General features: G+C 45.9%; 1 protein-coding gene across 1 annotated transcript; it reads left to right on the top strand.

Annotated features, from left to right (window-relative positions):
• The first annotated feature begins 1774 nt into the window (after positions 1-1774).
• Positions 1775-7250, top strand: LOC104521500 (zinc finger protein Gfi-1). The gene is made up of 5 exons (XM_010163522.2): positions 1775-1778; positions 2208-2623; positions 2713-2850; positions 4454-4619; positions 6701-7250. Exons 1-5 carry the CDS (start codon positions 1775-1777, stop codon positions 6877-6879), a joined length of 903 nt encoding a protein of 300 aa, XP_010161824.2. The 3' UTR covers positions 6880-7250.
• Positions 7251-13302: the final 6052 nt, after the last annotated feature.

A 13302-nucleotide genomic window follows, 5' to 3' on the forward strand; every position in this document is an offset into this window, starting at 1 on the left:
TCCCAACCATTTCATGTTGAGTTTGCCTTGCCTTCAGAGGAGCTTTGATGTTTCTTCTCCCAGGTGTGGTCTATATAAAGGCTGCACAGAATCGCTAGGAAGAGGAGGGAGAATCTGTCTCTCCCTCCTTGCTCCCTCCTTGGAGGCCCAGATGCTGTGGAGTGGAGGAGAGGCAGACACAGAAGTGCCCTGCAGTGTGGCAGAGCAGGGTTTGCAGGTTGCCTTGACACTTGGTACAGGTCTTGGATGGCTTGGGCTTGCCCCTGGGAAGTATAGTGTAAGTATCTCCTCTGCACTTGTGCTTGAGAGGTATCCAAAGCATGTGAGGCTATGGAAGGAACATTGAACGCAAACTGATCTGTGGTGCAATGTTTACCATGTCCTGTGTTGCCAGTTCCAAGGGCTCAAAAATCAGGTCAGCTTTCCGTCTCCTCTCACTCAATGGACTGGCTTAGAAATCAAGATTGTAAGTAATACCTTATGGATATTCAGTTCTAGTGTTGAAATATTGACAGTTTACTTTTTCATGCTTTTCTTTATGGTCTGGGCTAGAAGTTGACCTTAAGGTGAAAAAAAAAAAAAAAAAGTTAAAAAAAGAACAAGCAAACAAAAGGAAAGCTGAGGACCTGATGAAATCATGCAGTTTCAGGAGCTGGGGCTTTAAGATATTTTTGAATCTTGTGATAAAATCGTGAGAGAGGGCAACACTGAAACTGGTTGCAAAGACACAAGATAGATGATGTGACGCTGACCGCAACTTTGCAGTCAGTGCAGAACAGGAAAAATCATGCTCAGCACCATGTCAGCTAATTTGATTTCTTTGCTCTGTTCAAGTGTCCCAGTTGGTGTGTGCGCATATATTTCCAACCAAAATAACTGCTAATTTCAATGGAAGAATTTGAGACAGTTAACATCTGAAATTACGTAAAAGATAGGAAACAGTCATTCAAAGCTCAATTTCCATCTCAATTCTGACTCCTTTCTGTAACATTCAGTGACCATCTGCCTATCCAAGTGGATACCTTAACACATCATGCCTTCCTTCCCTAGCTCACCCCTCATTATCTCGGTTTTGCTGAAGGCTGAGAAAGCCATGGGAGCTGTGGAGCTGACAGGGTGACAAAAAGCAAGAGAGCAATTGTGGGTGGGAAAGTTCTTGGGTAAGGGAGGTTATTCTGGAAGCCCAACTTGTAAGAGATGCTGATATCTCTGTGAAGGCATTGGCACTTCAGCAGTTAATTGATTCACTTTTTCCTTGGTTCAGGAGACATTTGACTCTCCCAGTGCTGCTGCCTGTTGTGATGCCTTGGTCAAATGCCATTGCCAAAGGTGATCTTGTTAGAGCCAACTGAAGTCGTCCAAGTTTGTCCTGGTGGAAGATCGCTTTGATTATGACTGCTAGGGAAATCTTTTTGTGTCTTACATTTTTAATGCGGCTTATACTGATGATTTTGTGAAGCTCAATGTTTTGGGTGAACTCAGTTTCTTTACTTGGAGAAACTCAGAGCAATCTGAAACAACCATGATTTTATTTCAGATGCAGACGATTTTAGTTTGTTTTCTGAAAAAGCAAGGCATGACATTCAAGCACCTCAGAAGCTGTTCTTTATTTCAGTTATGCTGTTGTATAGTTACAGACGGTTGTGGCATGAAGTCGAGAGACTAGATTTGGGCATTAAATTGTACAACAAGCATTTTTTAGTTTTGTTGAACAGGTAAATCTCAGCACTCTTGCTATTTCTGGCACCTCCGTGATGTTGTATTTGCTATACGGATGGGTGAGATCTACCTCAGAGCTTACCATTAGAACATTTGGACTGTCAGCTTTGATGCATCTCTTGGGACATAGTAGATACACTTTTTTGAGGAGCTGCAGATAAAACCAAAGAAAGTTGCAGACCGAGTCGTTCAGTGTCTTAACAGTCAGATCAGTGTGTGTCAGATCAGGGCTCCCAGAGGTGGAAGTAGACTAAATTGGTGGTTGCTTTAAATAATTTGGCTAGGGCAGCAGGTGAGTAGGTAGTACTGGATGCACTGACCCTACTGTGCAATATAAAATGGCCTCCCATTAGAGGTGAAAGGGCAGCCTTAATGTGCAGTACAGGGGACTGGCTCTGGGCACAAGTCTGAGTGCTGAGATGGTTCTGCCCCATGATAGCGACTGGACTGTGAAGTGCACTAATTCCCATGCTCTTGTATTCCCGCAGCCTCGGAGCGGTCTGTGTGTCCGTCCCTGGATGAAGCACCTCCCTTCTCGGTGCCCTTCAAACCGTACATGTGGAACAGCCTGGGTGGCTCTGAGCTGAGGCACCTTGTGCAAAGCTACAGGCCTTGCCCGACGCTGGAGCGAACCTCAGCTCTGGGTCTCTTCTGCGAGCGAGGCTCCGAGCCTGCCCTCTACGGTGCAGAGTGTAGCTCTTCCCTTGGACTTTATGGTGACTTTGGTTCCCCGGGCCCGGGGCTGTTTGAGCGGCCGCCGGCAGCAGCACCCGGACTCTATGGTGAGGCGCAGCCTGGGCTGCAGCAAGAGAAGGGGCCGGGTGGCATCAAAGTGGAGTCGGACCTCTTGTGCCGCCCATTGCTCATCAGCACGGGCTCTTATAAGTGTGTCAAGTGCAGCAAGGTAGGGATCCCTTTCTCCCACACTGGTTATGACTCTTCCTCAGCCCCTTCTCCCTGGCCAACCTGACCCTGTGTGCTCTCTCCCCTCAGGTCTTCTCCACACCGCACGGCCTTGAGGTACATGTGCGCCGCTCACACAGTGGCACGAGGCCCTTTGCCTGTGACATGTGTGGCAAGACCTTCGGCCATGCAGTCAGCCTGGAGCAGCACAAGGCCGTGCACTCACAGGTGAGAGCGGGGCAGACTGCCAGCACGAAGGCCTGGGGGCCAGCGCCAGCTGCTTGCTTTGGCTGGTGCTAGGGAGGCCATGAAGGCAATCACAGGGCAGTGGGTGGGCATCTACACTGAGGAGAGGAAGAGAACTTGGTAGCGCTGCAGTGGGCCGTTGTGAATGAAGAATGTGGTGGCAGGCAGAGGAAAGGGTGGGCAGCTAGTGAGCAAAAGAGCAAATCAACAAATTGAAGAACAGGCTTTGCTTCCATTCCCCAGACTTTGTGTGTGTCTGTATTAAGCAATGAACACTTTTGGCACTCCAGAAGTAACAGATAATAAATAATAAATTTTCACTCCTGGAGCTGGAAATTGTAATGGGGATGTGGACTTTTTAAACAGCTAAGCAACTCACTGTGCTTTCTTTCAACAATGCAGCTCTCCTCATTCTTTCTCCTCCCCTCCCCCGAAAGAAATGAGTCTTCCCTTGTTTGTAGTCATTGTGTCTGTGGAAGGAACATCTGAACGACTAGTCAGGTATAGAGCACAGACTTCACCGTCTCGACACACTCTGAGTCACACACCAAAAGAATTGCTAGTTAATTTTGGTAGGAGGACTTGTAACATTTTCCACCTGCTGATATTGTGCCATATTTCCCCTTCACCCACCCACTTGACCTGGCAAATCTGCCTTCTTCAGATTGGCTTTTGGAGTATAGATTTACAGCAGTGTTTTTTTGATAACTGTTTTATTTACAATTTCATGAGTGTGCAACAGCAGAGCACACAAGTTGGGGAAATATCTCATCACCCATCAAATAATACTGAAAAGAGCAACACTGCATATTGTGTCCATGAAGGGGACAACATTTCAGGAAGAGTGCATTAAAAGCCAAATAAACTAAGGTGGTTGTACAAAAGCATAGCAGGAAGAGGAAGGTGTGATGGTAGTTAAGGGATGGAAAGAAGAGATTATTTATGGTGGAAGAAAGTGGTGGAGAGGACTGTGTAGGGGAGAGGAGAGACACAACAAGGTCTTAATGCATTTATTCTGATATGTTAAAGTAGTAAGCCAAAAAGGGTTTTTTCCTCCAAGTGCTCTAGATACCTTTCACTTGAATTATAATGGAACTACAAATAAGCAGTTAGTTGTTACCCTGCCAGCAGAAGCCAGCCTGTCACAGAGATTTCCCAGGAGGGCCAAGCACACCTCTGCACCCACTTTCCTGTGTACAGTGGAGAGGTGGCATCTGAACAGTGCTGCAGCTCTTGGGCTTCCAAGTGAAGTGATCATGTTTTGGGCCCCTGTTGAAATGTGCAGGCAGACTCTGCTGGTTCGGTTGGGGCTGCTCCTGCCTGGCCATTCTTGCCAGCAGGAAGAGCTGTTGAATTAAGTTTTTGTGAGGAGCAGTGCACAGCACTGTGAGAAGGTGCATTATCTTTTTTATTGTGTGGTGCTATCATGCCAACATTAGCATCTCTGCTGGCTAGTCCAGCTCTCTGGAGAAGTGGAAGTGGTTGCTAAGGCAGAAGGGGCAACACTGATGTGCTGCCGGGCAGTTTGTTGGTGGGATAGCTGGTGTGGTGTAACGTGTGTGTGTTTGGGATCCTCTCTCTGCAGGAACGCAGCTTTGATTGTAAGATTTGTGGCAAGAGTTTTAAGAGATCTTCTACTCTGTCCACCCACCTGCTCATCCACTCGGACACCCGGCCCTATCCGTGCCAGTACTGTGGGAAGCGGTTCCATCAGAAATCTGATATGAAGAAACACACCTTCATTCACACAGGTCAGCCCCGCAGCTGCTGGTGTTCAGCCCCAGCTGTAGGGGGAGGTCTCTGAAGAGGTCTCTCTGCAGCAGTCTGTTCCTCCTCAGCTGGGACAGGACATGCGCCTCCCCATCCTTCTCACTGCCTTGCTGCTGTTCGTGCTCTCTGAGCTCTACTCAGGGTGCAAAGGAGGGTGATTTGAATGTGGTTTCATGAACAGCAGCTGCAAAATAACCCAAATCCTCATGATCCAATCAGTGTTCCCTTAACAGGATCCACCAATGTTTATTCAAGGGGTTTTTGTGTAAGATGATTTGTACAGTATTATATTTGTGTAGCCTTGATTTACAGCTGAAATCCCTGGAAAACGTCAGGTGAATTTGATTGCAGCATTTCTTTTTGCAGGATCTACCAATTTACAATAGGAATAACTGGAGTCTCCTCCTCTAGACCAAACACTAAACTGGAGGGCCTAGGGTCCAATTTTTAGTCTAAATATTTGTTCAGAGATTGTCTGCGCTTCCACCTGGATTTTCTGACAAATGGCTGCAGTTTGATACAGAATGGAAGGAGAGGTGCAGAGTTCTCAAGTTTCACTGTTAGTAATAAACATGGAAACTAATAAAGTGCGTGCAGGTGAATCACTGAAGGAAATTGTTTTAAAAATATCATTCAGTGAGAAGGCAGGTTTATTAGAAATCTTTTTAAAAGAAAATCTTGCCTTTCAGACCTTAACCATTCACTTAAAGTAGAGGAAAATGAATGACGTGTGAGATACAGAAGCATTTGTAGACACAAAATAACAGCTGTACTGGCCAAACGCAAGGTTCAGATGAACAAAATCCTGTTTCCTGGTAGACACCACTAGCTGATATCAAAGGTGAAGCCTAAAAATGACAAATACATAGAAAGATGGCACTATATGTAGCGCTGCTTCATTGTGACTTTTCTAGATGACAAATAATAAATATTACTTATAAAGATTTTCCACCAGATGTTTGCTGGATGAAAATGATCTATTTAGGCAGTAACACAAAAAGTATTTCCATAGTAACTTTTTCAAATGAGTTTTGATTAATTGGAATTTCAGCCAAATTCTGAATCACTCAAAAAGATTAACTTGTTTTGAGATCAGAAACTGTGCCTGGGCTTTTAAATTGCTAATATAAACTCAGGTCCTTAACTGAATCAGGGATCACTGTCATATGCAGCATACACTTGTGAACTGAGCCGCCAGCACATTTTGTATTATTTTATGTTTCTAAGAATCTGATCTTCAAATGTGCAAAGAGTTTGTTGCTCCAGCTGAAGTCAGTGGGCTCTGCAGGTGCAAAGCCACTCTGAAAATCAGGCTTGGTTTTGTGGTTAGGTTCCCCTTTATCCGTTATTTGATAATAAACACTATGAAAATGTGCTGAGATCCTGCTCCCATGGAGGCCAGTGGAGTTTTGCCACTGGCCTCTCCATAGGAGAGGTTCCAGAGGCTGGATTTATTCCCGTTTATGTTATCTGCCTACAGGAGAGCTTCAGGGCTGGCTTGGGCTGACTGCTAGTGATGTGGTGAACAGAGAGAAGAGCAGATGTCTGGATGAACCCTGCCCTTCAGGGTTCACTTAAGGGCCCTCATACCTCCCTTGAGGACAGACCCCAGCTCACTGGATTTGTCTTAATAAATTCCATCTATCTATTCCACCTGCCCCCATGCTGATGTTGTAACAATGGATGTCAGGCATTCAGCAAAACCTGAAGGCCTTTCTAGGAGTTCCTGATGTTTCTAGGACACAAAGCCAGTTTAAATCACACAGAGCCCTTGCAGCCAAATGTATGCACAAGTTATGGTGTCCTGGGAGCACTCTGTGCTTCAGGACTACTGGGCTGATGGAGGTGCAGCCACATCCAGGCCTGCTCAGCTGCAGTGGAGGCTCAGCTAATGCTTTGGGGCTCCCAATTGTATGTTTTTAATAAGAACAACTTATTTGTTAATCACACAGGAATCCCTTTGATTAGCTCTAAGGCCCAGTGTGCATTTCCTGTTTTCTCTGGTTGTGCGTAAGCAGCATGTTGCCTCTTTCACACCCTCTCTCTCGCCTTCTGCTTGCAGGTGAGAAGCCTCACAAGTGCCAGGTGTGTGGAAAAGCCTTTAGTCAGAGCTCCAACCTCATCACCCACAGTCGGAAGCACACAGGCTTCAAGCCCTTTGGCTGCGATCTGTGTGGCAAAGGCTTCCAACGAAAGGTGGATTTACGGAGACACCGGGAGACACAGCACGGCCTGAAATGAGTCACAGCTGCAATACAGAAAACACCTACAACACTATAAGAACAGACTCTCTTGGCTTCCCCACTGGACCCGAGCCCTGTCCTGAGCACAAACCCTGGCATTACCTTTCTGACGAGGAGCTTGGAGAGGAAAGAAGAGGACAGGGCCATGCATTGACAGCTCAACCTGAATGACTGTGAAAGCAGAAATTAAAGGCTGGGGTTTCTCTCTTTCTCTCCCTTTCTCTGTTTCTGAAATAACACTGGAAAATAAGCATTTTAGATATGAAGCCTGATACTTCAAAGTTGGATAAGCTACCAAATATCTGTAAGCTGGAAAATATTTCTCCCATGGCCAAGATGAACCCCCTGAAATTTTCAGTAGCTTCAATCATCTTGCAGGGAAACTTGGGTATAACAGTGTTTACATGGTAATGGCAGAGAGCCCTCAGCATGCGGTGTAGGGAGCGCTTGCCTTGGTTGAGTTTCAGTGCTGAACGGCTTCACTCTTGGTTTTCTGTCAGGATAACCTGGAGGATGAGGACTTAACTGTGCAGTTTGACAGCTCACTGGTTTTTAAGCAAAGGTACCAGCCTGGGCCTGATCCTGCTCTCACTTGTTCTGGTGCAAATCAAGAGCTGCATTAACAGTTATAGAGAGGCCCTTTTATCCTCCCAGAACTGTCTCTCCCTCTGTGCGAGGCCTGGCTGTGTGCCTGTGTACCTGAGACCGGGGGGGGATTTCTTCTTGCTACATCCACTGGGCAGAAGGAAGCTTGTGAAAGACAAGTGGAAAAGCCAAAGCATAGATTACGCCTTATAACTAGACACCCATCCAACAAGTGATCCTGACCGAGAAAGGCAGGAGCACCAGGGAGGCACAGACTTTCTGTCCAGAACCATTACTGGCTTCTGCACTCTGGCCTTGTTCTAATAACTGGAAAATAGCTACTCAATAGCATCATTTGTATATTTGGTTTTGTTTTTTTAATTTTTAAAGGGAAACTCAGCTGAGGTGGGCAGGAATCATTATAAAAGTATAATTGACTGAATTTGCCTTAAATGACCCTGCATGTACCTCGGTTAAAAAAATGCTGTTTCTACTTTGTTGACAGGTTTGTAAATGTCCTTATTTAGATTTTATGGAGTGTCTTATGTTTATTGGTACATATTTATTGGAACAATGTTTTAAGTTAATAAAGTATTGAGGATGGTCCAGAGTGTGATTTTTATTGAATATGTAACTTCAGCCATCACAGTGATACACCACAGTGATGGTCAGGGATATGGCATTTGAAGAGGGAGTGTAGGCACAGCAGAATTTGCACAAAGGCTCTGGTGATTAAAGAATGCTGCTGTCATATTTATTTGTTCAACTGCCACTGATTTCAGTTGAACACTTCACACTTTTGAAGGCTGGGGTATGCTGTGCTTTGGACTGTCACCAAGAAAGGGTTTAGAGGGGAAACAGCAGTTTTAAGTGTCTGCTGTGGCAGTGTAGACTGCCAGAAGACCCTGCTCAGCTCAGGAAAAACTTGAATGTCCTCCCACAAGATTAAATGTCTCTGCCCAGGCATTTGTAGAGACACCTGAGCAGCAGGTGCATCATTTATACTTAAGCCTGTTGGGACTCACAGAATTGCCTTTTTCCTGCCTGCCAGCAGGGCTTGCTCCATCTGGCAGTGGCAGCCCATGCAAAAGAGAAGCAGGAGGATGATGGAGGGGTCCCTTGTCCTTTTCACAGCACAGCAGCCTGGGCTTTTGCATGTGCACATAACCTTGTGTACCTACATGGATATATTATCTTGTTTCCAGTTTCTTTTGTACTTTTATTCTGGATAAAAGCAGCGAGCAGATGCCCTCTCTGCCCCACTGGGCTGGCCCAGCCCTTGGGACACCCTGCCCACCGGAGGGCCATGGCACTCCATCTGCCATGGTGCTGCCAAGGTCCCTTTGTGCTTCTGCTTTCTGGCACTTCTGAGAACTTCAGCCACAGCCCCTTCCTCACAGGGTTGCCCTCACAGGCTGTGGCTGAAGTGTATCTGTGCAGGGCTAACCCAGGACATGCTTCTCAGGCAAGGGTCCACTCTTCCACACAGGGTTGCCCACACCAAGGCTTCACAGGCAGGGCTTTTATTCAACAGAATCACAGTGGTCAGGGTGGGAGGCTGTAGCACAGGCACCACAGGAGCTGCCAGGTGCTCTGAAGACCACATTAGGCCCATTGTGCTCGGTTAATTAATACAGAAGATTAGTGTGGGAGACTCAGTGGCGATGGGGAAGGCCTGGTGATGCCTCGGGTCCTGCCTGGACCAGGGGAGGCTCAGAGGAGCAGCTCAGCAGGTGGCACAGGTAGGCTTGGGACTGCCCTTGGGGTGGTGTTTCATACTTATTTTACAGGGAAGCTGCTGTTGTGGGTGGCTGAGGGCCGTCTGGGGGTGCCAGGCGTGGACAGGAGGGTGTTTTCCTGCCAGGCACAGCCTCCTTCCCCACAGGCAGGCCTTGCTCCAGCAGTGCCCGAGTGGGCGCCATTACCAGCATTGACTGTTAAAACTGCCATAGCAGTGTGTGCCTGCGCCTCGCAGCGTCTCGTTTGCAAACAGGACAACCCGCGTGGTTTGGGCCGAGTGCTGTCCTGCTGGCTGGGGTTGGGCTGCCAGGAGGGCCTCGCAGCACAGACACAGCCCAGGTGACGGGACTGTTCTTCAACAGCTTTTATTCGTTTAGTTGTGTTTTCCCCAGAGTGTCCTGCAAATGGTGTGCTTCAGGGCACGGGCCCTGGGCCGCTGCTCAGCCTGAGCCCCTCTGAAACGCCGCGCGTGGCTGGGTGCTCCCTGCCCCACCAGCCCCGCGTGCACCTTGCGCTGAGCACCAGCTCAGCTGCCGCTCTGGGTGAAGTGTGGCTCCTTCTGGGAAAAACTCATGGCTTTAGGGTGGGGAATTTGAAATGAAGAGGAGGAAAAGATCTGTTTGGGGAGAATCAGAACAGGCTACTGAGAGGCCGTGGTGCAAGTCTGAAGATTGGAAATATCTCTCTCAATGTTATTACTGCGTGCCATTAAAAATGCATTATACATATTACATGACTCATTATTCATGAAGCAGGTTCCATACCTTTTGTCTGCCAGAGTAACAGTAGAAAAGGTAAGGAGAGACACTGGAGCACACCTTTGTTTCTTTCTGTAAATTTTTAATGACACCTCTAGCTAACCAGTTGGTGAAGCTCAGTTCCTGCATAAAAGTGGAAAGGCAGAGCTATCTACAGGACGACTAAGCCTTTCAGAAGCTAATTTGAGCTTGTGTTCATCCACACCAACGATGATTAAATTACCTATCAAGTGTGCAGAGCTATCAGGATTCAGGGCATTGAAAAACAAGGTGAATTTATCTGATTGATTTAAAAGACACGGGTGGAACAAGTGGGTTAAAAAAGGAAAAAGTTTATTCCTTATAGATATTATAAGAGTACTTCTCCTGGCAAGCTGGTGAACTTGTTACTTTTTTTCCAAAAGTCGTTTTGCCTGCCCAGAAAACAATTTTATTAGTTGGAATCGAAATGCTTTATCCAAATCAGTTAGCAGGCTGAATTAATTCATGAGGCAGAAACAAAGCAACTTATTAGGTTCCATCCTTATGCCGAGCAGAGATGTTTAAAATTAAAATATGCAAACATCATCTGTGTTTTCTGTACAGTCAGTTTCCAAAAGCTGATAGTAACACTCAGATTGGATATTGCAACACAAGGGAGAGAGCAGCTCTTCTGGGTCTTGCTCCTTCCTCAAGCAAAACTTGTGTTGCAGTTGATGAGGGGGAGGGAGGAAGAGGTTTCTAGAATAAGTTCTGGGTCAAAGATTGCGAGACTCGAGCAACGGTATTTGCAAGCTCTGCTGCTGCTGCACATTGATAAAGGAGTGCTCCTCAAGTCTCTGCTTTTTCTTTCCTTAAGACAGAAAAACCAAACAGGTCAGTTGTGTCAAATTCGTCTCCAGCATAACCCCAGTTCACATCAGGAATGGATTTTGCCTTTATTTATGATTTGGGTCTTTCTCTAAACTTAATAGTGAAATATAGCTCAGCATATAGCCCTTTGAGGGAATTCTGATTTAGAAAAAGCACTGAAATATGCATGTAAGTCAATGAAGTGCTTCTCTAGCAGGGACATTATGAGATGCCTGCTCAGAGTTAAAATTCCAGAGATTTTCCTTGCTGAAACCTAGACCTCACTCCACTGCCAAGCCATATCCTGTCTGTGTGGTGTATTTTCACCTGCAGTAGAGGTAGCTTCTGAGAATGTAAAAGAATTGTAATTTTTTTTTTTCCCAATTGTCAGTAGGAAAGTGCTAATTTCCAGTATTTTTTCCTCTGAGTAATAAAGCAATCCAAATAGATTTAAGGCATGTAAACATCTGTAATGCATTATAAGGCATGTAAAGTGTTGGAACTAGATTTGAAAATGTATTTGTACATCTAAAGCTGCAGATGAGTCTGAATATGCATTGGATATGGGTATCTAGTTGTGTCTTTGACTGCCCAATTAGATGGGCCCGGGAGGGGGGCAGGGGACAGGAAAGAAAACTAAACCCAGAACCAACACACAAGTCTCAGAAAATTTCCTGAGTTTTTATCACACTACTTTGTAATATACACAACATATGGACTATAAATAGAGGGAGCATGTAAATTTGGAAGAAAATGCTTCATACATTATAAAAATGCTGGCCACACCTTGTTAGAATAATGTTGCCTAACGGAGTAACCTGGAGCATTTTGTAGATCTTTCAAATAAGATGATAGTAAAGCACTTTTGTGTGGTTGTTCCAACATGCTGCTTCTCATCTGGATTTTTTTTTTTTTTTAGTAAAGGTGACATGACAAAAGAATAGTGAATAAGACAAACCTAGAAATAAAAATATGACAGCTAATAAAATAATTTCCTCATTTTAATAGCATCCAGACAACTTTCTGACACATGTGATTTCCCAGACAGCTGGATACTACTGTCCATGGGGCATATCCACTCCCAGCTTGCCTAGACCCAGCTTGCCAAGGCACCAGCAGCACTCACTGCAACAATGACAGACTCCACTCAAGCAGCCCAGAAGGCACTTTGGCTGCTGGCTTGTCCTGCTGGCTCCCTCCTTGGTGTACTGGCTGGAGGTGGCTGGTCAGCCAAGGGCACTGGCAGGAGCGCAGCACAGCGTGCATTTACAATGGCCAGTGTATTTCATTGATTTAGTTATTGTAATGTAGCCAGCTGGCATTAAAGGGAAATTGTAATCCTCTGAGGATACACTAGTACGATATACTACTTATGTCTTACTTTTTTCCCCCCCCGTGAATAATACATTCCCAAACCTCGCTGATAGACTCAGTGGGCAAGTTCAACAGGGAAAAAGAAACATCAGTGCAAGAGACACGAAGATGAACTCTGAAGTTCAAAAGAGTACACTCATCTGACAAGAAAAGAGGCAAAATAGATGTTTTCGGTGTTTTGTATAGGAGAGTTTAAGTATTGCAGTGAAGAGCCACAACAAATTAATTGTATTTCATTAAGTGATCAGCCAGAAGAGATTAGCTGTTTACTTGGTCCAAATTGCTTGCGGTGTCTGCTTCTAGTGATTAATTTGCCCTGATTTAAGCCAAGAGATCTTATGTTTTCTGTTAAAACTGCTAAATTACCAATTTCATAAACTATCAGCTCTGCCTCTACTGTTGCCTTCTGCCCGTCTGAAACACAGCAACATGGATAGGGGGCAGGAGGGCAAGACCAGCTCCTGAAAAGGGAACAGGTGAAAAATAATCTTGATCCTCTTTACACAGCTGTTCCAGCTCTTTGAGTTGCTGCAGGAGTGATGGTTGCTGGTGCAGACATCCCTTATATTGCAGCCCTGGCAGTTGGGTAGCTCAGACCTGCTGGACCAGGATGCTCTTGCTCGTGGTGAGTAATAGCAGGTGTGAGTCAGGGCACGGGTGCCTGGAGATCTGAAAGCAAGAGCTGGGTCTTCCGGTGTGCTTGTGCTGGGCTTTGCGCTGCAGGAGCCTGACCTTTGCTGAGCTCTGCTGTGTACTCTATGTATTTGCTATCACTTGGTTTTGGAATTATTTGTGTTTTCAGTAGCTTAAATTAACATTAATAGCAATCAAGAAGTCTTCTTCCTGTGTGATATTTCCACCACAGCTGAGGTGTCATGAGCTCCATTGCCCTGGGAGATGGGTAGCCTTGCTCCCTCCCTGCCTGTCAAGCCAGGCCTGGCTCCAGCAGGGTTTGCTGCCGTTGTTTCCTCCAGGGATTTGGTAATCTCTAGACTGATTTCTGTGGCCAACTGAGGTGGTGAGGCCGTTTGCCACCTCTCCCTTCATTCCAGGAGAGGGGCACAATGTTCCAGCAGGCACTTCTGTCTGTTTCCCCAGCTCACATTGCATCACAGACATTTGCAGGGATGGAA

Source organism: Antrostomus carolinensis, unplaced genomic scaffold (genome assembly GCF_000700745.2).
Source record: "Antrostomus carolinensis isolate BGI_N321 unplaced genomic scaffold, ASM70074v2 scaffold10552, whole genome shotgun sequence".
Classification (NCBI taxonomy): domain Eukaryota; kingdom Metazoa; phylum Chordata; class Aves; order Caprimulgiformes; family Caprimulgidae; genus Antrostomus; species Antrostomus carolinensis.